This window comes from Chanodichthys erythropterus, chromosome 20, assembly GCF_024489055.1.
Source record: "Chanodichthys erythropterus isolate Z2021 chromosome 20, ASM2448905v1, whole genome shotgun sequence".
In the NCBI taxonomy this organism is placed as follows: domain Eukaryota; kingdom Metazoa; phylum Chordata; class Actinopteri; order Cypriniformes; family Xenocyprididae; genus Chanodichthys; species Chanodichthys erythropterus.
The window spans coordinates 33,338,696-33,362,626 of record NC_090240.1 but is presented as its reverse complement, the minus strand read 5'-3'; the positions used below and the strand labels follow the sequence as shown (position 1 = coordinate 33,362,626).

The 23,931-nt window shown below is 36.5% G+C and overlaps 1 protein-coding gene across 6 annotated transcripts in view; it reads right to left on the bottom strand.

Annotated features, from left to right (window-relative positions):
• Positions 1-511: 511 nt before the first annotated feature.
• The window catches only part of map7b (microtubule-associated protein 7b), a 42,869-nt gene continuing 19,449 nt past the window's right edge, over positions 512-23,931 (bottom strand). Inside the window, exons 2-19 of one of the 6 annotated variants that reach the window (XM_067371279.1) lie at positions 19,646-19,768; positions 19,468-19,542; positions 16,632-16,795; positions 15,042-15,156; positions 12,794-12,904; positions 12,535-12,636; positions 10,708-10,824; positions 8,659-8,840; positions 8,345-8,487; positions 7,097-7,341; positions 6,856-7,006; positions 6,363-6,531; positions 5,154-5,258; positions 5,028-5,069; positions 4,862-4,916; positions 4,623-4,761; positions 2,045-2,265; positions 512-1,960 (exon numbers count right to left, since the gene is read on the bottom strand). In XM_067371279.1, the coding sequence (XP_067227380.1) occupies positions 2,052-2,265; positions 4,623-4,761; positions 4,862-4,916; positions 5,028-5,069; positions 5,154-5,258; positions 6,363-6,531; positions 6,856-7,006; positions 7,097-7,341; positions 8,345-8,487; positions 8,659-8,840; positions 10,708-10,824; positions 12,535-12,636; positions 12,794-12,904; positions 15,042-15,156; positions 16,632-16,795; positions 19,468-19,542; positions 19,646-19,768 (2,252 nt within the window). In that variant the 3' untranslated portion in view covers positions 512-1,960; positions 2,045-2,051. Of the gene's footprint in view, positions 1,961-2,044; positions 2,266-4,622; positions 4,762-4,861; positions 4,917-5,027; positions 5,070-5,153; positions 5,259-6,362; positions 6,532-6,855; positions 7,007-7,096; positions 7,342-8,344; positions 8,488-8,658; positions 8,841-10,707; positions 10,825-12,534; positions 12,637-12,793; positions 12,905-15,041; positions 15,157-16,576; positions 16,796-19,467; positions 19,543-19,645; positions 19,769-23,931 lie in introns of those variants that run through there. The other 5 variants (XM_067371280.1, XM_067371281.1, XM_067371282.1 and 2 more) reach the window with 5 other exon arrangements.

The following is a 23,931-nucleotide window of genomic DNA, read 5'->3' as shown; positions in this document are numbered from 1 at the left end:
TGACACTGAACCTCTCAAGATCCAGAAAGCTACTAAAGACGTATTTAAAACAGTTCATGTGAGTACAGTGGTTCAACCTTAATATTATAAAGTGAAGAGAATACTTTTTGTGCGCCAAAATAATGACTTTTCAACAATATCTAGTGATGGCCGATTTTAAAACACTGCTTCATGAAGCTTTACGAATCTTTTGTTTTGAATCAGTGGTTCGAATCGCGTAAACAAAGCCTCGTTTACTGAAATCACGCGCTCCGAACCACTGATTCGAAACAAAAGATTCGTAAAGCTTCATGAAGCAGTGTTTTAAAATCGGCCATCACTGTAGTCACATGAACTGTTTTAAATATGTTTTTAGTAGCTTTCTGGATCTTGAGAGGTTCAGTGTCATTGCTGGTAATGCAGGCCTCACTGAGCCACCGGATTTCATCAAAAATATCTTAATCTGTGTTCTGAAGATGAACACAGGACATGAGGGTGAGTAATTAATGACATTATTTTCATATTTGGGTGAACTAACCCTTTACATGTTTGCCCAAAGTGCTGGTCAGTTTTATTTAACCCAACCATTCAAAATGACTAGCTGGCTTATAATGAACTCAAAATAGGTTGGAAATTAAAAATCTTCAGACAGTCAAAAGGTAAACATTTATTAATAATTTAATTTAATTTAATTATTATTCATTAAACTTGTTTTAATAAATGTTAATTTCCAACATATTTTGGGTTCATTTTAAGCAAGCAATACAGTCATTTTTAAACAATAGTTGAGTTAAATAAAACTGCCCAGCAGGTTTAACCCAACATTTAACCCAACCGCAGGGGTTAAAACAGCCCAACCGCTGGGTTAAGATAACCCAACCGCTGGGTTTGTCCACTGTCAACCCAACTTGGGTTGTTTTTAACCCAGCATTTTATAGAGTGTTACATTCGAAAGATCTCTTGATTTTAAACAATTAGCTTGTATAGGTTCTACCGATTAAATATAGACGTTACCTCTCATATACACACAAGTCTCTATATTACAATTCGCTTTCGGGTGTCTGTGATTAATGCTACACAAAACAACGTGGCTAGCAAACCATCAGCTGGGTGAATCTCACAAAAAGGTCACATTTTCAACCTAAAATCTAATGGGGAAAGAAGTTATAATTTTTTTTATTATTATTATTATTATTATTTAAATCAGCATTAATTAAAAGGCAGTAGAACAATTGTTACAATGATGTATAAATACTTCACAATTTACATAATTTTTTTTGCCACAGTTACTATAATGAGAAATTGTGAGGATGTGCTTAATTTTAATGTAAATGACTTCAATTAATTTTGACTTAAATATGACACTGAATATGTTCCTGATAAGTTGCATGAGATTCAAATCACCCAATCATCTTAGGAAAAAAACAATTTAGGGCGAAAGCTTTGCTTCGCTCGGACTGCGCAGAGGACTTGGAGTGGAATAAGACGTAATTCAAGAGGCAAAAATCTGTTCAAGCTTTACAAAGAGGGCAGAAAATATGGTCTCTTCATTTGAACATTAATTATAAAACTAAGCAGAGAGTTCAGCCACTCAATTGCTGGCATAATGAGAGCAAAACTACGAGGTTTTGCCATAAATCTACGCAAACACAATAAACATCATTCTCTCGTCACACATTCCTTATGTTAGCACTTCACTGGAGCTTCCACGACAGCGACGACACTTTTCTTCAAGTATTAGATGTGCCTTCACAGTCACCACGACTCCCCACATGACAGAAGATGTGGTTTCCTGGAGCTTACCACTTCAGTTTGGGGAGACAGGAAGGAGAATCCAAGAGATCGGTGTCAGATATGAGGACACGTTTTGCTATTTTAGGTGTCTAAGTGTCAGAGCAAGGGAAGTACAATGAGGGGTCTCCCTCTGACTCTACTTCCTGTGTTGCAAGTTGCACTTCCACAATTATAAATGTTCATACATCTATAATGGGGAAGAAAAAAAATCAAAATGGCATGTCACCGCAATCTAGAAAAAAAAGAAAGTGTTGTGTCCAGAGTGACTGACCTGAACTCTACTGTGCCGGGTTCTCCTCCAGTTCACTCACGTCATGTGTGCTGCCGTTCTCTCTGAAAGCCAACAGGGGAGCCTTCCTCTTCTCCTCCTCCTCATTTTCCATTTCCTCTCCATCTCCCTCTTGACGGGACAGTTTGTTCGCCGTTGGAACCTCTATGACCTCCTCGAAGGCTTCTGTGACAGCGCCATTTTCTCTAAATTGGGCAGCCACACTTGCAGTGAAGAAATGATTCACAGATTACAAACTGTTTGAGTTTCTCTGATTAAGCATATTGTTGAATTAACTGCTTTTGTAGATAAAAGTGTCTACTGAATTAATAAATGTAAAACTGTGCTTATAAAAATAAAGTTGTAGTTCCTCCGATCACCAGTAGAGGACAGGAGAGATGCAGATTCTACACATCAGTGTCAGACCATTTTTTACATAACACAGCTTCATTTAGTGAAAAATTTTCCAAAGTTACTGTTATGAGCCCGAGTTTCCTCTTGCCTGTTGGGGCAGAGCGTGGGAATTTGTGATTCGCTCCCCTATGTTAATTGATCGTTTGCTGATTAGAGTACATAAGTGCTCTGGGTTGTTTTTGGAGAAAGCACTCCTTGTGAGATAGTTTCTCCCAGGAGTGGCTCATGACCAGGATGTAAATCTTAATGACTTCTTTCTCATTTGTTTTATATGCATTTCTTATATCATGTAGCTTAAAGATGTTATTATATTTGTTATTTCTTAGTTTTTTACTTTATTATTCCTAGACTTGTGTTTATTATTATTCCTAATATCATACCTATTATGATACCTAATGTGCATTAAGCATCTCAATATGGGATTTTTCTACAGCTTTCTTAATATAAAGACAAATGAAGGAAGTTTTAATTTAACCCTTTAAGCCCAAAGTGTACCGCCAGAGGTACACCACCACCTGTGACAGGAATAACAAAATGTGTATCATTTTAAAGCTTTTTAATGCATCTAATAATTTCGATCAGTTCTTAACGAGTGCCAAGTCGTCCCTCTTAACCCGAGTGTACCAAGCGCAGGCACCACCTAGCTACAAAAAAAAAATAATAATCATATTTTTCAAAACTACTGCCTTGATCAACACAAAATGTCATTTGAAAGCTTAGAGTCTGAACTTTACAATTAAATTTTGCCAATTTGATTAACTCCAAAGTAGTGCTGAATTATTTGATGATAAATAAGAAAAAAAAAAAAAAATCATAATTTATGAAATACTTTTTTGTTCTATGTACTGCAATGTGTCAAAAACATCATACAGCTCAGATAATCAGGTGTCATATGTCATTTGAAAGGTCTCACAGAGTAGAATACAACAAATATAATTGTTTAGGGCTTTGACTAAAGTTGAGTGAGTTTTTGTACGTGAAGCCCCACATGACCCATATGTAAATAATATACAGTGGCATGAAAAAGTATGTGAACCACTTGCAGAATCTGTGAAAATGTGAATAATTTTAATAAAATAAGTTAGATCATACAAAATGCATGTTATTTTTTTATTTAGTACTGTCCTGAGTAAGATATTTTACATAAAAGATGTTTACATTTAGTTCACAAAACATTTATTAAAATAACCCCATTCATAAGTATGTGAACCACTGAATCTCAATACTATGTGTGGTTATCTGATGATCCACAATTGTTTTTATGTTTTGTGATGGTTGTTCATGATCACAAAATCATTCATTCACTGTTGTAAAGGGTTCAATAATGCAAAAATGCTTGAAAACTGACGAATCTGCAGGAGCTGGAGGATTTTTCTGAAGAACAGAGCTCAGTTTAACTACTCAGAACAAACAAGAGACTCAAGAACAACCATCACAAAACATAAAAACAGTCGTGGATCATCAGGTAACCACACACAGTATTGAGAATCAATGCTTCACATACTTATGAATGGGGTTATTTTAATAAATTCAGCTATTGTTTTGTCTTGTGAACTAAGTGCAAACATATTTTATGTAAAATATCTTACTCAGGACAGTACTAAAAAAATAACATGCATTTTGTATGATCTCACTTATTTTATTAAAATTATTCACATTTTCACAGATTCTGCAAGTGGTTCACATACTTTTTCATGCCACTGTATGAATATGTTTTGGCTCATAACTTCATGAAACATGCTCCGATTGTGGAAAGTGGCACATCATTACTTACAATGGATACTCCCATACTCATTAAAATGAGTCTAAAATCAACATAATCCCTCATGTCCTTCACAAGATTTTCATTATGCAGGAACAATTTTAAAAATGCCCATTAGGGGGCGTCAAGGGCTATACAATAGGGCTATCTTGATTTCAAATGCTGTAACTTTTTATTACTTTATTCTATAACCACATAATTTATCCAGAAGCAGCTCTCAAGTAGGGGAATTTTCCTCCAACCTTATTTCCTTTACATATCAAATAAGAAATATTTGTAATATTACAATAAAAAAATATATATTTTAGTCTTTTATCTGCAGTTTCTCAGCTTGTTAACTACCAGGTCTTGGCTTTTCATATTTGTTTTTAGGGTTAATTATGAAAAACAGTACTCTGATCTCACCTGTGACCTGATGTGGGCAGTATGGGTGTAATGAAGCTGGGGTCCGAGTGTCCGTTACTGTCACTGCGTACGGTCTCAGATGTCTCCGGAGCCTGAGGGGCCGACACACTCACTGAGGGACTGCTGGATATTGAAATCGCTAAGAAAGACAAGAGAGAGGGACATTAATGACGTCAGCTTCATGACAGACTCATGGATCAGAGGAAAAAGTCAGGTCAGAGTGTAAAATCACAATTCACCTGAATCCTGTCCACTCTGCTGGCTGACGTCACCATTTCTCTGTGGGGTGGTTTTCTTCAAAACAGAAAATGTGTAAAACAGAAAGTGTGTGTTAGAAAAAAAGCCAGCACTTCAAATGAAAGGCCACAATGGCAAAAAGGCAGCAGCAGTTGCTTCACATCATACCTGATCAGATCGGCGTGTGCGTTTCATAATTTCCTCAAGGCGCTGTGACAGACAAGAACACAATCAGGCAACTTTAAAATCCTGTAATTACCTTAAAAGTCACCCAATAAAATGAACTTAGCTCACCTTCTTCCTCTCCATTCTCTCAGCCTCCTCTTTCTGGAAGTGTTTCTCTCTCTCCAGACGTAAACGCTCTGCCTCTTCTTTCTGGCGAGCCTCTTCTTCTTCTTTCTGAACATACAGAGCCACAAAAAACACATTTGGATAAAGGCCACTGGCATTTGAAATTTTATATATATGCATTATTCAGCATGCATCAACTTTAGGGCTGCCAAACTTAATGAGTATTTGAGATTAATTAAGTCATTAATGTTTAGTGCACATATAACCAAAAAAAAAAAAAAAAAAAAACTGGCTTTAGAAAGCGCCAATATATTTTTTGTTTTATTTCCATATGATTAAACATAAGCCTATCTACATTTTGAAAGTTCAAGTTTTGCTATCTTTTTATTTTACACATTTAATTTGACTATATTAAAGCATTTAATACATATAAAACACATTATATAAATAATAATTAGTGCCAAATTATTTACACATATACACTACTTTTCAAATGTCTATGATCTGTAAGATTGTTTAATGTTTCTGAAAAGTATCTTCTGCTCACCAAGGCAGCATTGATTATCAAAAACACAACAACAGTAATATTGTGAAATATTATTACAACTGTTTTCTATTGTAATATATTTTAAAATGTAATTTATTCCTGTGATGCAAAGCTGAATTTTCAGCATTACTCCAGTCTTCATGTATCCTTCAGAAATCATTCTAATATGCTGATTTGATGGTCAAGAAACATTTTTGATTATCATCAATGTTGAAAACAGCTGAGCTGCGTCATATTTTTGTTGAAACTTATGCATTTTAATGCCATCTGCTGGAAGCTAGTTATCCATATTTAAAAAACTTAATTAACTATAATATGTTTCTTACAAAAACCCATTGCTTCACTTCAGAAGGCCTTTATTAACCCCCTGGATCCATATTGATTATTTTTATGATGGATGGATGCATTTTTTTTGCAAAATGGGGCCCCCCTTCACAACCATCAAAGATTTGAGGAGTCAGGATATTTTTAAATACATCTCAGATGGTGTTCAATGAAAGAAGAAGATATAGATATACACCTAGGATGGCTTGAGGGTGAGTAAATCATGGGATAATTTTCATATTTGGGTTAACTCTCCCCTTTAATAAAGCACATATTGAGTGTTGTGTTTGATGTGATGAATGAATGAGATTGTTGTGTGTATGTTGTGTGTGTTTGTGTACCTGTCTCTGCAGGCGTTCAGCTTCCTCCCTCTCCCTCTGTGCTCTCTCCTCCTCTAATCGCTTCTCCTCCTCCTCTCGTCTCTTCTTCTCTTCTGCCTGCCGCTGTGCCTCCTCCTCTCTCTTCGCTCGCTCCTCTGCTTTCCTCCGGGCCATCTCCTCCCTGCTGCGCCTGTACACACACAAGACACATGATGATTTAAAAATGTGTGTATAGTGCTTTGGTTGTGTTCAATGTACATTTAGACACCGCTGTAGAACACCACCCTGCTTCTTACTAATTTTTAATAAATTATTACTAAAGTTTTGCTCCAGTGCATCACTCTTTCTTAGAAAATATGATGCCCATTTCATAGCATTTTTGCTTTCAACAGCCATTTATAAGTTGAAGAAGTCTTGTATAATAACCAGAAAAACTGCTACAAAGACACAATTCCTCTGTTCTTCTTGAGCTAGGTTACAACTATCTATGCTCATGAAAATCTCTCACACGCACCTTTCAGCCACTTCCTGTTGTCTCTTCTCCTCCTCTTCTCTTTCTCTCTGTTCTCTGGCCTGCCGTCGTTTCTCAGCCAGCAGACGAGATGCCTCCTCAGGATCTGTCGTGCCTGCGGAGGGCCGCGCTGTTGGAGAACTTCCAGAACCTTCTACAAAGAGAAAGAGGCACAGAAATAGAATAAATTATGCTAGTTCAATTAAACTTTATGGTTCATGAATGGTTGCGCAGTGCTACAGACCAGCAGAAGGCTCTGGTTTAGTTGCAGGAGTCTCTGGCTCAATTTTAGGAGGTTCAACGTCCTCTTTTTTAGCCCCCTCTCTTTCTGGGGTAACTCTCGGGCTCTCTGATGTCACTCTGTTGGGCCTGAGATTGCCTGCCAATAAGGACGGGTTACTGGGAGACAGCGGTATTGATGCTGGGGGAGGTGGAGACCTGGACTTTTTGGGGTTAGGTGTCTTCTGAGAGGATTTAGCAGTAGAGCCCCTGAGGAACAGAGACACACACACAAAAAAGTCATTTTTTTTCAATCTGACCAATAAAACTTGAAACCCCAAAAGTTGAGGTCACAAATGTATATTTATACTACAATTATAATAAGTGCTTGCTATGATGTCTGTCATTAATATTAATCAAAGAACAAAGGTAACGGAGAAAACTGTAGCTTTAATTAGGATTAATCTGTATTTCATAGATTTATGCAGTGAAGACTGTGAAGTGTTTCACATCTTTGACAATTTCTGTATAGTTAGATAGGTAGAAAGTCCACAGGTAAATATGACATTTATTATAATGGGTTTATGTGAAGATTGAGAGCTTTTAGTTATACTGTAATGCTGAAGGTCTATAATTAATGTTTATCAGTATCAGTGATACCAGCCTTCATTCATAAAAAGATGCCATTAAACAAATATTTAAAATATGCTGTCTTTTTAATTGTTTCTATATTAATTTGGAGAGTAACTGTGAAATCATTATAATATAAATATATATATTTACACAGTACAGTCCAAAAGTTTGGAACCACTAAGATTTTTAATGTTTTTAAAAGAAGTTTCGTCTGCTCACCAAGGCTACATTTATTGATTTAAAAATACAGTAAAAAACAGTAATATTGTGAAATATTATTACAATTTAAAATAACTGTGTACTATTTAAATATATTTGACAAAGTAATTTATTCCTGCGATCAAAGCTGAATTTTCAGCATCATTACTCCAGTCTTCAGTGATCATGAAGCTTTGTTATTACAGAATTTGTTATTTTTGTTATTATTTTAGTTTTAAACTAAAATTACACAAAAATAATAAAACCTGGTTGACAATTTATTTAAAAAAAAAAAACATCCAAAAACAAAGACATATTTGTGGAAATATTAAAAAAACCTCTCCTGGTCATGAAAATTAGATGCACCTTGTGACAGAATGAAATCCTGAATAAACGTTTATTCCTTACAGTCTCATTTCCATCTTAGAAAAGGAGTTTATACCTGTTGGGGGATGGATTGGTGGCCCTGCTGCGCTGACTGACAGGTGAGGGAGATCTCTTGGGTGTGAACAGGCTCAGACTGGGAGTGGGATATGACAGGTTACTCCATGACTTCCTCACATAGTCCTTATCCTTTCTGTCAATCTATACACAAAATACATATTTCAAGAGATGTTTACAGTACTTCCATACTACATCATACAAAGATCAACACATTGCATTTGCCCATCATATACTTTAAGTACACTCTTTTAAGCATTGGGCACTTGCACAGACACAAACAAATTCATGGACATATTTACACCAATACAATACCAGGATATTCTGGGTCGTCTTTCTGCGAGCGCTGCCGTCCGAAGGGATGAACCCTGCTCTGATTGGTCTCTCAAAATTAGGGCCTGCTTTGATTGGTCGCTCGGCGCTGCGTGACTGGATGGACTTGAAGGACATGGAGCTCATTGGGTGACAGGAAGCTGAGCGAGGACAAACGGGGGTCACTGTACCATGGTCAAGTTTAGCCAACCAGGGAGTATTATGAGATAAATAAAATTGATCCATTAAGGACAAGAGGAGCAACAGGGAGGAAGGTGCGCAAAAGAAAAGGGTTAAAATGGGATGAATGAGTGATGGGAAAGTGGAAAGGGAAGAAAAAAAAAAAAAGGTGTGTATTAGTATCTACAAAGCTCTAGACAGAAATTAGGCAACGCTGATCATCACTGATGGGAGGAAAATCTCATAATGGCATACTACCATACAATTTTTGCAGTATGCATTATGTATACTGTGCTCAATTTACTGTATGCAAAGAATTGCATTTGCTAAATGTGAACTGAAATTTAAATAAAAATGCAAAATAAAATTTTTGAAACTGGATGTCACTTACTACATTAAACATGCAAAATAATGAGGTTGACCATTAAGTAGCATACTTTTGGTTTAAAATGTGTATTCACACGGCAAAGTGTTTCACACACGATTATAAAAAAACAGCAGGAAGTAAATAGTATGGCACAGTATGCAGTAGGGTAGTATTTCATTCTGAACGTAGACAATTTAATTCCTCATGAGTCAAATGATGATGCATTTGCCAATGTTGCCTTTAATTTAATCAGCTGATAACAGAATCCCCAAACAATTAGCAAGAAACAGACAGCTATAAATATGCACAAGCCATTGAGAGATTAGCATCAGCTCTATCTGCGCACACACGCGCACACACACACACACACACACACACACACACACACACACACACACACACACACACACACACACACACACACACACACACACACACACTTAAGATGAAGTGGGCAGTAACTGGGCAAAGCTGTTGCAGAGAGAAGCCTGTCTTGAAGAGGTGTTTTGTTTTAGGACAGGGGCCTTGCCAGAAACAGCTCTCACAGTTCTGCAATACTCTCATTCCCCTCTTTCTCTGCTCTCTTTCTTTGTAAATGTGTGTTCACACTGAAAATATCTTGAAGTTCAACTATTGTAAAAATCAAGGCTACTTTGAAAATGCATAAGCTATGAGCTTCTCATAATTTCTAGCTATTTTACAATAAACTACCAAAGGATTAGTTAATAACACTGAAGCTATACAAGGAGAAAATATATTGTCACACCTCACCAAAACTTGTCAAAAGAGGGCTTGAAAAGCTATACTACTTTTAAAACATGTAAGTTTTCACTAGCTAGGGAGTAAAATTAACACTTGCCACCAGACAAATGCAGGCACTTTTTGTGCAGTGTCAGGTAGGGATGTAACGGTACATGTATTCGTCCCGAACAGTCACTGTACGGACGTCACAGTTCGGTGCATACAGTCAGACGACAAATACAGTCATTCTAGGGCAATCCAAACTCCAATCCAAAAGGAGGCACGTGCAGTAACACTGTTTGCTAATCGCAGAAGAACAGCTCATAGATTCGCACGCGTCAAATGTGTCTTTCTGTGCTCATGGACAAAGGCTTGCATCTGCTCATCTATTGTCCGTTCAAAATAAATGAAACCTAGCATTGTGGAGGACTGGTTTCTTTTTTCTGGTAACACTTTAATTTAGGGCCCAATTCTTACAATGAAATAGTTGCTTATTAGCATGCACATTACTAGGATATTGGCTGTTTATTAGTACAGATATCAATCCTTATTTTTCATGACCATATTCTACATCTCATAATCCTACCCAATACCTAACTTAACAACTACCTTACTAACTATTAATGAGCAGTAATTAGGGGTTTATTGAGGCAAAAGTTAATAGTTAGTTAAAAGTGAGAACCTAAATACACCTAAAATGAAGGTGTAAAAAAAAAAAAAAATTTATTAAGTTGTATCCTGCTATGCATGTGTTTGTGTTCTACCTGCTTCTCCAGACAAAGACATGGCGCTACGACTCCTGGCCAGGTAGGAGTGTGTTGGTGTCTGTAGTCGATTGACCACTGTATTTTCCCATGGGGTAAGAGGCAAGCGACGCGTACCTGGACAATCAAATGCATGCGTATTCTCACTTATATACTGTCAATGTTATTAAAAATTTAATATTTCAGCAAAGGACAAAAGTGCTACATGCAACAGTAGAGCACTGAAACAGATGCATCACATCACATGCATTCATAACTTCATACAGTATGCCCAGAATAAGTTACCCATTTGCATCATCTGCTGGTGACAGTAAATCATGCATGTGTTAACTGAGCCCAACCAATCAAGGAAAAACCAATCAAGGAGTTAGTTGCCCTAAACATAGACACTAGTGTAAAGACAACATGAAACTGCAATCACAACCCATTTAATGCCTGTAAAGCGACATATTTCTAAATGAAGTAATATTTAAAAGATGGGACTTCATTTTATCCATAATGATTTGACTGGATCATAAAAAGTCAGTTATGAAATTAATATTATTTTGGCTACCCCACATGGCCGTGCAACAGAAAACTAAAGTCAACTGGTTCTTTAAAATAACATGCACAAATTGTGCACAATAATAAATGTATTTAAAAAAGTAATTAATGCAGTTTTGTTTTCATGTTGTCTTTAAGAAGGTGGCCAACTGCTGTAAAAAAAACATGCAAGAACTAATAATCAAAAACATGTTAACAATATACAGTCAAATGACAGTGAAGCCCTCAAACAAAGCATGCAGCATTGCACACACAGAACTTTTTCCCCATTATCATTTAGTTAAAGATTATTTGCAAATGTATAAACCATTTAAAACTTACACAAACATGCAATATTTGCAAATACTGGAAGAGACTGCATGACTCAGGGCTCAAGACTAACAAATTACAGAACTGCTTGATTATAGACTTGTTATTGTTTTGTTTAGAAGCACTTGGTCATGTTTAAATTGTATAGATGCATTAGAGTGCAACAGTCAGGTTCCAGAAGTAAGAAAGCTTAATTTTCTTCATATGGAAATTTATTTTTAAAAATAACTTGTACACATTTAAAGACACTTGCTGTGAGTTCAGAGGTTCTGAATCGATGACACGATGCTGTACAGAAAATTACACCAATCAGAGACATGGGGAGCAAATCATGCCAAAAGAGCTGGACAAGGAATGCACAATCCCATGAACCACCACAAATGACGTAATATATTCATCATCTTTAATTTGTCATTTGAACCGCTTCATAGGAAGTTATTTCACTTATTAAAGCTGTTATGTACAGTGTTATCTTTGTCATTTTGTTTGAATTTTAAATACTTTTTAGCTTCAAATTAAAAATTTATATTATGATTCACCTTGTAGCTGATTGGTTTGGTTCATAACACTTTAATGATGCCTTTTTTAACATACCTATGCAAAAAAAAAAAAAAAAACTTCCAGAACCAATGCCACTGAAAAAGTGGGCACTAATACTAATGCACTCTACTTTGAAACAGAATAAGCACTTTACTGAGTAAAAAGTTTCTTACTTTGACACGTCACTCCTGAAACAGTTAATGAGTACTGTGAAGGAGCAAAAGTCATGCATTTTAAAGAAAATTACCGAATATTTAATTGAAGTCACATATCGACACAAAGGTTCTATAATTTGTCGCTAATGATATTCTATTTTTGCTTTTTATGCTTTTTACTGCATTTATGATGGGTTTATTTGCAGTCTGGAGCCCTGGGTAGCACAGGTTTAAACCCAGTAGGAGAGCAAAAAAAGATTTCTGGATTTCTAAAATCCACCTGCTGGTTTGTCCTGAGGGATCTTCTCTCTGGATATTTGGGATTTAGATAGTGTTTTTTTAATCAAGCAAGATGACGAGAGAGATGTCTGCTTCTGTAAGGCTTGGACGGTACAGCACAATCACACAAAAACAGATACACAAAAAAACATCAATTATGGCTTAAATTCAAGAAGGTGATCCTTATTAATCTAAAAAGAGACTTGTTTGGCTATGTGATTGTGTAAAGATTGTTTTGAAGAGATGATGTCCGTGTTTACCTCTATCTTGTGAATTCAGCAAGGTGGCTGAGGAAGATGACAGGCGTTTGGAAATGACTGGATCTGTGTGTTTGGACAGATTCATAGTGGAGACTGACCTTCTTTCAGCATCTACAAACACACAGGCACAAAATACAACATCAGATGCAAAACTTAATACAACTTCAATGCGTAATACAGTAAAATGCACTGAAGAAACTGGGGAAGAGGGAAAGATCAGCTTTACTTTTCTACTGTGTGTATGCCTGCAGCAGCTAATGGATGATAATTTTTTTAAGTTAGTTCTGAGGAAAAGTGCTTAGCTATGAGTACTAATGGATGACGGCACCGTTATCTGCTTAATGCTCACAATCTGCCTTCCATCTGTGTGTCCCAAGATGGACAGACACATTGATGTCTTTAAAACTAACAGGACATCTGTGATGTCTTTAAACACCTTTAAAAGGATCTAACGTCGCCTATATCGAAATTACCCAATTTTAAAGTGGTTACATAGACTTAAAAAAAACTTCGGACACACCTGAAATGTTACTCACAATATCTTTTAAAAGTGATCTAAAGGCTTAAGCTTTAATAATTGAAGTTAGTTTTGTTTTGTTAAATGTGTAAAAGCAAAAAAGATAAAATAAAAATTTAAGAGTAATGTTGATGCAAAAAAAAGTGGACTATGAAGTGAAAAAAAATTTCCCTCTAAAACAGAAACTACAAAATGTCTACAAGTCATCTAACATACTACTGTTAAGCAGCTTGTTCATGTTTCTGGGTCCATGCTAACTGCTTACGGGAAAGAAAACTAATAATTTATAGGTGATGCTACAAGCTCTAGCTAATGCTGCTAGTCGGCTGCTCTACACTGACGGTCATATTCACATTTAGAGCAAAACTGCTGCTGACGTGTCAAGCTGAAAACACCATGATAGTGCTCCAGCCCAGCTAGATCCAATGGAAAGAGAGCAGAATCATCAAAACCTGAGAGAGAGAGAGAGGCAGTGAAAGGAAGAGGGAAGAAGTGAGATACAGAACAATACAGAGAGAGAGAGTGAGAAAGATATTGACGGAGCAGAAAATAAAGGAAACAATGGGAGTGTGCGGTGAACTCATGGCTCTGAGTCAGCAAATGCAAGCAGAGAATAAAGAAATGTGCTGTACTGAATACATAAACATATTCAATTCATATTTAAACACTATAAAAGGCAGTAATATTAGGACTTTAAATCCTGAAAACCAGGCTAAAGTGAGCTTGTATTACTGGAACTGAAATCGCAATTGAAAAGAGAAGCTTTAAAGGCTGCCTGCAGTTTTCCAGAAAAATAAAAGCTTAATGTTTATTGTTTAAAAATTGAAGTCCCCCTGTGGTGGAAATCAAGTTTTTAATGTTGTTTATATGTCTATGTGGTGTTTTTAATGTGCTTTAAGGCAAACCATGTTAGGATTCATAAGTCAATGCACCATTGCTGAGTATTTTCTCTTTAAAACTGCAGTGATCTAAAGACAGTCTCAAAAACGCGGTTTGAAATTGCTGGTGTTTCTGACGTCACAAACTACCTTGTAACCAATCACGTCGATGTGTGATCATCAACGAGTGGATCTCTGAACTGGTGTGAGTGGAGGCGGGGCTAATTAGCATATTCATAGAACCACGTATACTACATGAGGCAAGGATGTCAAGTTACATTCAAGCTATTTTAAGGCATGAAGAATTTTTTTTTTTCCAAGGAAAAAAACATTTAAATATGCCATTTTCGTGATCAAAGATGAATTTTAAAGGATACAATTGTTGACTACAGGGGGACTTTAAGAAATTAAGACAGCCATAAATATTAGTAACAATTTTACAGTTGTATTGTAAATTTTTTATTTTAAAAAGGTACAATATTATAATATCATATTTTGTTTATTTTTATTTAGCATTAATTGATTAACTGTATTATTATTATTATTATTATACATCATATATACATGATAAGACATGATATATGCATTTTGGGCCAAATTGTGCAGCCCTCTGAACAAGCAAAGCAAACCTGGAGCTTTAAGAAAAAAAGCATTTTAAAATGTAATCTCAATAGTGATTTTTACTCAGGAACATTTTTACTCATTTCATTGTCATCCAGGCAAAAGTCAGAAAGAACAATCACTTGAAGATGGCAGCATCATTTGAGGTGTCGTGAGGATGTGTAGGTTTTCCAGAATCTCTTTATACAGTATTATCACATTAATCATTCTGTGCATGTATGTCTGTGTTTACCGCTGGTGTGAGAGGTGCTAGCAGAAAGCGTTCCTCCCCAGCTCCATCGGTTCGACTTCGGCCTGGCTCTCTGACTCCTCTCCATGGTCCTCCTGATAACAGCCTCATACCGTGCCTGAACACACACACACACACACACACACACACACACACACACAAGGGCATTTTCTTTCCAGAGAGCATTTTATTGGACAAACACATCCTTTTTATTTTGTTTTTCAAGAATTTATCCTGCAGTCTATATTAATGTGATCTTTTTTACAAGATGGTTTGGCTTTATTATTTCCTTTAGTATTTCAATAAGAAATGGGTCTTACTTTCAAAGTGATGACAATGTAATGCAATGGTTCTCAACCATTATTAACATAATCTTAACAATAACATAAAAATGCTCTTTAAAGGTGCCGTAGAACGTGTTTTCAAAAGATGTAATATAAGTCTAAGGTGTCCCCTGAATGTGCCTGTGAAGTTTCAGCTCAAAATACCCCATAGATTTTTTTAATTCATTTTTTTAACTGCCTATTTTGGGGCATCATTAAATATGCGCCGATTTAGGCTGTGGCCCCTTTAAATTCTCGTGTTCCCTGCCCCCAGAGCTTGCGCTTGCCTTAAACAGCATAAACAAAGTTCACACAGCTAATATAACCCTCAAAATGGATCTTTACAAAGTGTTCATCATGCAGCATGTCTAATCGCGTAAGTATGGTATTTATTTGGATGTTTACATTTGATTCTGAATGAGTTTGATAGTAACCTGGGGCTAATGGGCTAAAGCTAACATTACACACTGTTGGAGAGATTTATAAAGAATGAAGTTGTGTTTATGAATTATACAGACTTTCATTTAAAAATGAAAATAACAACAGTCTTGTCTCCGTGAATACAGTAAGAAATGATGGTAACTTTAACCACATTTAACAGTACATTAGCAACATGCTAATGAAACATTTAGAAAGACAATTTACAAATATCACTAAAAATATCATGATATCATGGATCATGTCAGTTATTTTTGCTCCATCTGCCATTTTTCGCTATTGTTCTTGCTTGCTTACCTAGTCTGATGATTCAGCTGTGCACAGATCCAGACGTTAATACTGGCTGCCCTCGTCTAATGCCTTGAACATGAGCTGGCATATGCAAATATTGGGGGTGTACATATTAATGATCGCGACTGTTACGTGACAGTGTTATGTTGATATTTGCCTGTTCTTCTGAGGTCTTTTAAACAAATGAGATTTATATAAGAAGGAGAAAACAATGGTGTTTGAGACTCACTGTATGTCATTTCCATGTACTGGACTCTTGTTATTTAACTATGCCAAGGTAAATTCAATTTTTAATTCTAGGGCACCTTTAAAAAAAAAAAAAAGAGTTAAGTTTATTTTTTTATATCAGCTTAGATACTGTAAGAAGGCTTTCAAATATAGTCGTGGGCAAATGGGGGCTTGGAGTCTTGGAGACAAAACTGTTGTAATGCGCTTTAATAATGACCGATGATAAATATAAAGTTAAATAATAAAATGTAAACATACAGGAAGTGAATATATACAAACAACTGCCGTGAAGGGTTTTTCCTGGTGTCCTCACCTTCTCCTCCTCCAGTTTCTGCCGTCGTTTCTCCTCCACAGCAGCTCGTCTCCTATCCTCCTTCACTCGCTGCTCCTCCAGCCTCTTCTTGCGCTCCTCCAGCTGTCTCTCATGAAACTGTCGGGCTCTCTCCTCCCTCTCCAACCACTTGGAGCCCCGTGCAGCTGCACACACAATCAATTCCCTTAGTCAAGTCAAGGATTTTTTGCTGGCCTAATAATAACATAACTTCATGGTATACATTAAAAAAAAGACTTTTGCTGGAAAATGTTTGCATACAGTGATTTTTTTTTATAATTTCAACCCTAACACAACTTTTCTGGTGTAACTTAAGGAGGTCGGGAAATCACAATTTTTAACATTTCCACGACTAGTGGAACACTGAAGGAAGGAAAGAGGATACAAAATATCATTCCTAAATAGTCCAGCTGGTATCTAGATGTGGGAATGTCCACCAAATATGTTCTGTTCCTGGATGAGGATGCCCTAGGGTTCCCTAATAATCAAAGTTCAACCAGTCATAATTCAGCGCAGATTTGCAAAGAGACCGTTACTGAAGGACTATATTGCATAACTGTATTGTACACGACAACCTGTAAATGAATGGTTACTAATTTCACAGAGATTAACAGATTATAAGAAGTCTTAAGCTAAGTTAAAGTAAAGTTTAAATTAAAGATGCTTTTAAGACTTTTTTTTAGTTCTTCTAAGTTTTGGTTACCTGGACTTTCAATAGAGGGACAGAAATGTATAGGGTTTTGTTAAAAATATCTTAATTTGTGTTTCAAAGATTAACCAAAATCTTATGGGTTTGGAATGACAAGATGGTGAGAAAATGAATTTTTGGGTGAACTAACCCTTTAAAGGGTTACAAAAAATAGTTTAATGCTAAAGCTATGAGAGAAGGTGGAAAAGGACAAATAATAAGAAAGGCAGATGTTAATAGTCAACATTGTGGATTATCAATTTAATTTGCAACCAAGCACTTCAGTGATCTAATGAGAGCAAAATTAATCCGCCAATCTCTCTCTGGCCTCTCTGTCTTGGCCTCTAACCCCTTACATAAAACTGGGTGTCCTGGTAACCACCTCGCAGAGAGTTTACATAACAACTGCACCTCGCCACAGCAACCTGCCCCTTCGAGTTAGTCATGCAGTCACTAACAGAAGAGCAAAATGTGTAAAAAAGGCAAGATCAGGAAAAAGAGTGAGAAATGTACCCCTGGGCTGTACATGTTGAAGAAGGTTTGATTTGACAAATTCACATGATTGACATTCCAACAACTCACAGGAATAACTACATCTACAGTAACTTTGGTTTTACACTAAACTGCTCATCCATTATGACTCTCGTTAGGACTGAGTGAGTCTCTGATCAAAGGTCACTTCTACAGTAACTGTGTGTTTGCATAGTGAACCACAGAACTCTTACCACCACCAAATCAAAACTGACCCCATGTACATATTATTAACTGCCCGTTCTTAAGATGCCTTCAAGTTAAGTCTGCAAATGTAAGACCTCTGTGAATGACATTTCAGTCATATATGGGAGTGTGTCAAATAAAGGATATGAAACAAAAGCTAATAGATATTATTCATAAGTTTTAGCAATGACTATTTTGTTTTTTACATTTTGTGTACTGTGGATAAAGACTAGCCATGAAGCTTGATATAAAAACACTACTCATTTATATTAGTTATGAGATATGAAGATCGTTTCCGCCACTGAATAAAAAAATGAAAAAAGGTAATTGTGACTTTTTCCTCTCACAAGTCTGACTTTTTGTCTTTTGTGTGTTATATAGTGCAAGATATAAATTCAGAATTGTGAGATAAACTTACAATTTCAAGTTATAAAGTCAGAATTGTGAATCTAAACCTGCAATTTCAGGTTATAAAGTCAGAATTGCGATTTATAAAGTCAGAATTGTTAGATCTAAACTTACAATTTCAAGTTATAAAGTCAGAATTGAGAGTTTATATCCATTGCTTCTACCTTCAGTTAAACTGCTAACAGTGATTGTAAATTAAATTGCCTAAATTATTACTTTGTTAGCTAACTGCATGATTATATGTACATTTCTGAAACCACATATTGGACAGTCACATCCGATACCAGATTCTCTAAACTGTAATGCTGACATGCATTCTCTGTAAAAATATATATTGTGAATAAATGTGAATTGAAAATTGAATTGAATATATCTTACGATTGACTTTCTCAGAATTGTGAGTTTATATCACACAATTCTGACTATAACACACAATTGTTTTAGTTAAAGTTATAGTTAGAATTGTGAGTTATAAAGTCAGAATTGTGAGATATAAACTCACAATTCTACTTTTTTTTGCATGTTATAAAGTCATAATTGTGAGATATAAAGTTATAATTGTGAGATATAAACTTGCAATTTTGAGGAAAAAAGTCAAAATTGTGAGATAAAAAGTCGCAATTACCTTTTTTATTTTTTATTTAGCGGAAACAAGCTTCCATAATGAGGTGACAGTCTTGCATTACTGAACTACATTTCCCATAATTCTCTGATGCAGCACAAGAATGTTAAAAAAACAAAACAAACATCAATTAGACACCAAACATACATCCTTTCCTACGTTTTGTTGTATTACCATTAAGCAATACTTGTCTTTGTTATTCAAAAAAATTATATCCAAGCATAACATCCAAAAGCCAATCATATGATAGAAAGTCCCATCCAGCTCATTTTTACACTGAATATACGGCTTCATTCTGAAATGTGTCACAGTATGGAAGTTAAATGTGTTGCAAAGGCACTGTGACATTGTCTTTAATAACAATGTATGTGTGTTTGTCATACCATTCTGCTTCTCCAGCTCCTCCCTCCGTTCACGGGCGAGTCTCTGCCTTTCATCGATCTTCTGCATGAAAGGCTCTGCAAACACAAGCACACAAATGCTGGATGAGCTCTGGCAGTAAAGCTGGAGATGTTTGCACATATATACAGCTAATAGTAGTGCACATGCTGTGTGTCTGACCTGGTCTGGTAACGATGTGTATCTCTGTAGGGCTGGGAATGGTGTAGGTGTACTGTCCAGAGGCAGATGAGTCCGGTCGACTCCATGACGACTTCTCATCTGCTCTGAGAAGGTAGTCAGAGCCTGAATGACACAGATATAGACAAAAGGTCAATGATCAGCACTTCAAAAATGTTGTAAATAGACATCAATGATGCTCTTCACCGAGCGCTTGCACAGATACACACAGGAGTGTTTGAAAGCAGGCAAAACAGCGGACCGGTCCGCTGATAGGTGGCTGCTTTCAAATGCTCCCGCTTTCAAAACGCTCCCGTGCGTTGATCATTGTAGCCAATCACAGACATATCTGATGAGTGTGTGAACACAATGGCCAATCAGAGGTGTTTACAAATCCACTCAGCAGCACTCAAAGCATCACATTTTTTAAATTTCAGTGCCGACTTGGTATCGAAGTTGGTACTTTTGACAACACTAGAGAGAGAACCAATATTTAAACAGGTGTAAATCAACACATACCAGTCTCATATTGTACATAAAATGTCATTTTATGATATGATCATGATATTCAGAATACATATCGTGTTAAAGAAGTTTCAAAAGGCTAAATTGTGTTCTCTACATCATGTTGATTGACTTAAGGACCTGAGATCTTTCCCCCTCACACACTCTTTTAGGAAGTGACTATAAGAAGGTTTATGACCTGACCGATCTCAGCCTGGGCGTTAAACAAGTACTTGGAAACAGATGGCAAATAGGCTTATGAATCCATGGGTAAACATATAAAATATATGGCATGAGAAGGTTTAACTATCCACAGAGAGAAAGTGTATTTGTAGTGCTACTATAATCAGGTCTGCAAGCATCATGTGATCAGTGACAGATACTGAAGCAAACAGCACACGTCAGAATCAGAAGTCGGGTTAAATTGTTATTGATTCCTGCACTAAAATCAATCAGTCTCCTGCTGTGTGCGTCATCTAACACCCCAATCACCAATAGTTATGTTTCCTTGTTATGCAGCTTGCTTTTTTAAATCCAAACTTATAATACTGAAATTGCAGAAACAATGTCCCTCAATTAACTTGAGGTTAGGCATCTTGTTTTAGTATGATATCCCAAATAATGCAGCTGCAAATGAGGCACAACAAAGCCATTTCTGTAGCAATCGTGAGATTCAAAATTCAAGCACGTCATTAGACTGTTGTAAGAGAAGATTCAAAGGCACAAAAGGAAAAGGAAAATTATTGCCATCCTATACATGACATCACCCGCATGCTAGCATGTATTATGGCTCCCACAAATACTGATCTTTAAAGAGTGCTACCCATAATTCCACTGTGGGGGAGGAGGGGATAAACAAGCTTTGGGCAGATGGTGTGTCTAGACGAGAAGAATGGATAAAGGACAAAACAATCACAACAAGCAAAGACAAAAGTCACTGCATTTTAGCAAAAGTTATTGACCAGTCATGCCAAAAACAAAACATCCTATTCTACATTATGCACTAGGGCCCTATGATTTCCATGATGCAGAAAACAAATGGAATTGCAGAATCCGATCACAAAAATTGAATTTACCTTAGAACGCGGAATGTCACAGAATTTTGGATGGATAAACAGGGCTCCAGACTGACCAAAATGGTGGCATATGCGACCATTTTTTGAGAATGGGGATGTTACAATTTGACATGGTCGCATTTGTGTGAGTGCATGGTCACACATTCAGTGCACTTACTTGCATTAGAGACTTGCTGTATCTAATCGGTCACGTATTATTGGCTACAGCAAATCGGCTATTCTCGCATAGTTAGTCCCATTGGAGTTTCTCCCTCTTTTGCACCTTGCTTTTAAATCATTAATTCAAAAGTGAAATGCACATGGCCGCACGGGCATTCATAACGGTGCAGAGCAGAGCGAGCAATTTCAATTCATAACGGAGCAAGCGTTTTTCAGTTCATTCAAATGGCAGTTCAAAGTTGACGCATGCTCTGCTCCGCACTGTTATGAATGCCCGTGCTGCTATGCGGATTTTACTTTTGCCTCCCGAATTAGCGCTAATTCAGGGGTGGCAACTGCTTGAATGGTGGGTTCACTATTGCTGCTAATAAAAAACACAACAATGAAACAATACAATGACAAATTTGCTTGAAGAGCACTTTTACATTTCGATTTGAAACCAAATCTTCCGCCATCGTCTTGTCAGTCAGCTCCTCACTCTCGTAATATATAAAATCTGACTCCTGCTGCAACTCTTGTTCGGCTCAAGCTGCATTGAGCAGACACGTTCAGTTTAATTACAGTGTCTGTTATCTAACTGAAGTAGTAAAATATTTTTGTTACTTAAAAAAAAAAAAATCAAAACGATAGTGGGGGCGGTGCCGCGGTGGGCAAGTGATGTAACAGTTGGTGCAGCTGAACACCACAGGTTGATTTGATTTTAATCAAACATTAAAAATATGTTTGTTTGTTGTTGTTTTTTTTTTTATAGTTTGATTTTTTTTATGGTTTTCATTTGATAGTTAAAAGATAAAAACATTTTGCCTACATGGTCACGTGTCACTGTCAGTCTTTTTACATCAGTGCAAATTAATTTGCAACTAGGGTATGCAAATTAAGACAACTATTCATCAGCATGCAACGATAAATCCCCATGCTGTAGCCAAAAAAAAAAAAAAATCATGTGCTGAGAAAGTTGGTAGCACCAGTGCAACCTGTGGAAAAGTTAGCCTGGAGGCCTTATAAATCAAAAGTTGAAAAGTAATTTGATAAAAGATATTGTCAAATACACACAGGAACTCAAAGGTCTTCACTACAACCTATCAAAATAAAACAATATGACAGAAAAATATTGTTTAAATATTACTAAAAAAAAAAATAAAAATAAAAAATAAAAAAATATTACTATTTTACAATAGAATATACCTAACAAAGTTATAAAAATAATAATAATTTTATTAAAATGTTATTATACATACATAAATTATTAAAGGGCAGTGCAGCGCTTCCGTGTTCTACATCAGAACACCGGCTCAGTATGGCCGACGCCAATGTACAATGCATTGCGTGTGATGCTGACGCAGGAGCCGGCCAATAATGAGGTAAACAAGGAAGTGCTGACAAGTGCAAGTGCTTGCAACGACAACAGCGTAGGAAACTGACATGGAAGAGAAGAAATTACTGAATAAAGTCGTTATTTTGGTTTGTTTTTTGCGCATGTAAAGTATTCTCTTTGCTTTATAACATTAATGTTGAACCACTGTAGTCATGTTGACTATTTTAACGATGTCTTTACTACCTTTCTGAGCCTTGAAAGTGGTAATTGTGTTGCAGTCTATCGGAGGCCAGAAGGCTGACAGATTTCATAAAAAATATCTTAATGTGTGTTCTGAAGATGAATGTAGGTCTTGCGGGTTTGGAACGACACAAGGGTGAAAGACATGAACATCTTGGATGACATGGGCATGAGTAAATTATCAGGAAATTTTAAATTTGAAAGTGAACCAATCTTTAACATCAGCTGCCTTCATAATAATCATCTGATATGCGCTATTGAAAATCGTTGCACAGCATAAGTTATAAATAGCCTTTACATTAGGAAGAAATGCGCTTCCATTCAAAAAGTTCCATCGTATATGACGTAAGCATGCTCCTGTCTGGAACGTTAAGTGCAGTGTGAGTGCGGGCCAGCGGGGACAGTCGTGCCTAGTGTGAGTACACCCGTATAATACCACGTAAAATCCCAATACCTTCAACGACGTGCTGAATTGTCTGAAGATCTTATGATCAAGACACTTTTGAAAAACATACACCCTCTTCCAAAACCTAGTGAGCTACCTAGAGAGACAGCATTTTAAGATCATAGGCACACTCCTGAAGAAAAGAACGTTCCCAGAGTGTTCCATATTAGTGACTGTGAGGATGCTTCCTGCACAGGAACAGAGCTATTGTGATATTTTTCAATCTATTTCTGTGTGTGATCCCTGAGGATATGGAACCGAAACGGCCGTCACTTGCTCTAGATTCCAGGACAATGTCGCTCCTGATTTATCCCAGGCCAAACTCCGTCTGACCCAATTTACCCGCTTACCAAAAATGCAGGAGATCACCTTTCTGAGACAAACAATGGGCAAGGTCTCAAATGAGGGCAATTGCTGGAATTATTATATCCCAGAAAAAGAGACGTTGATGAAATTCTTCATTGTTTCATATTTCAGTCAGCCAGAATAACCTCAGTTTCTACTAGCCTTGAACACACAGACTTCAAAACTACAGCAATACAATCTAATC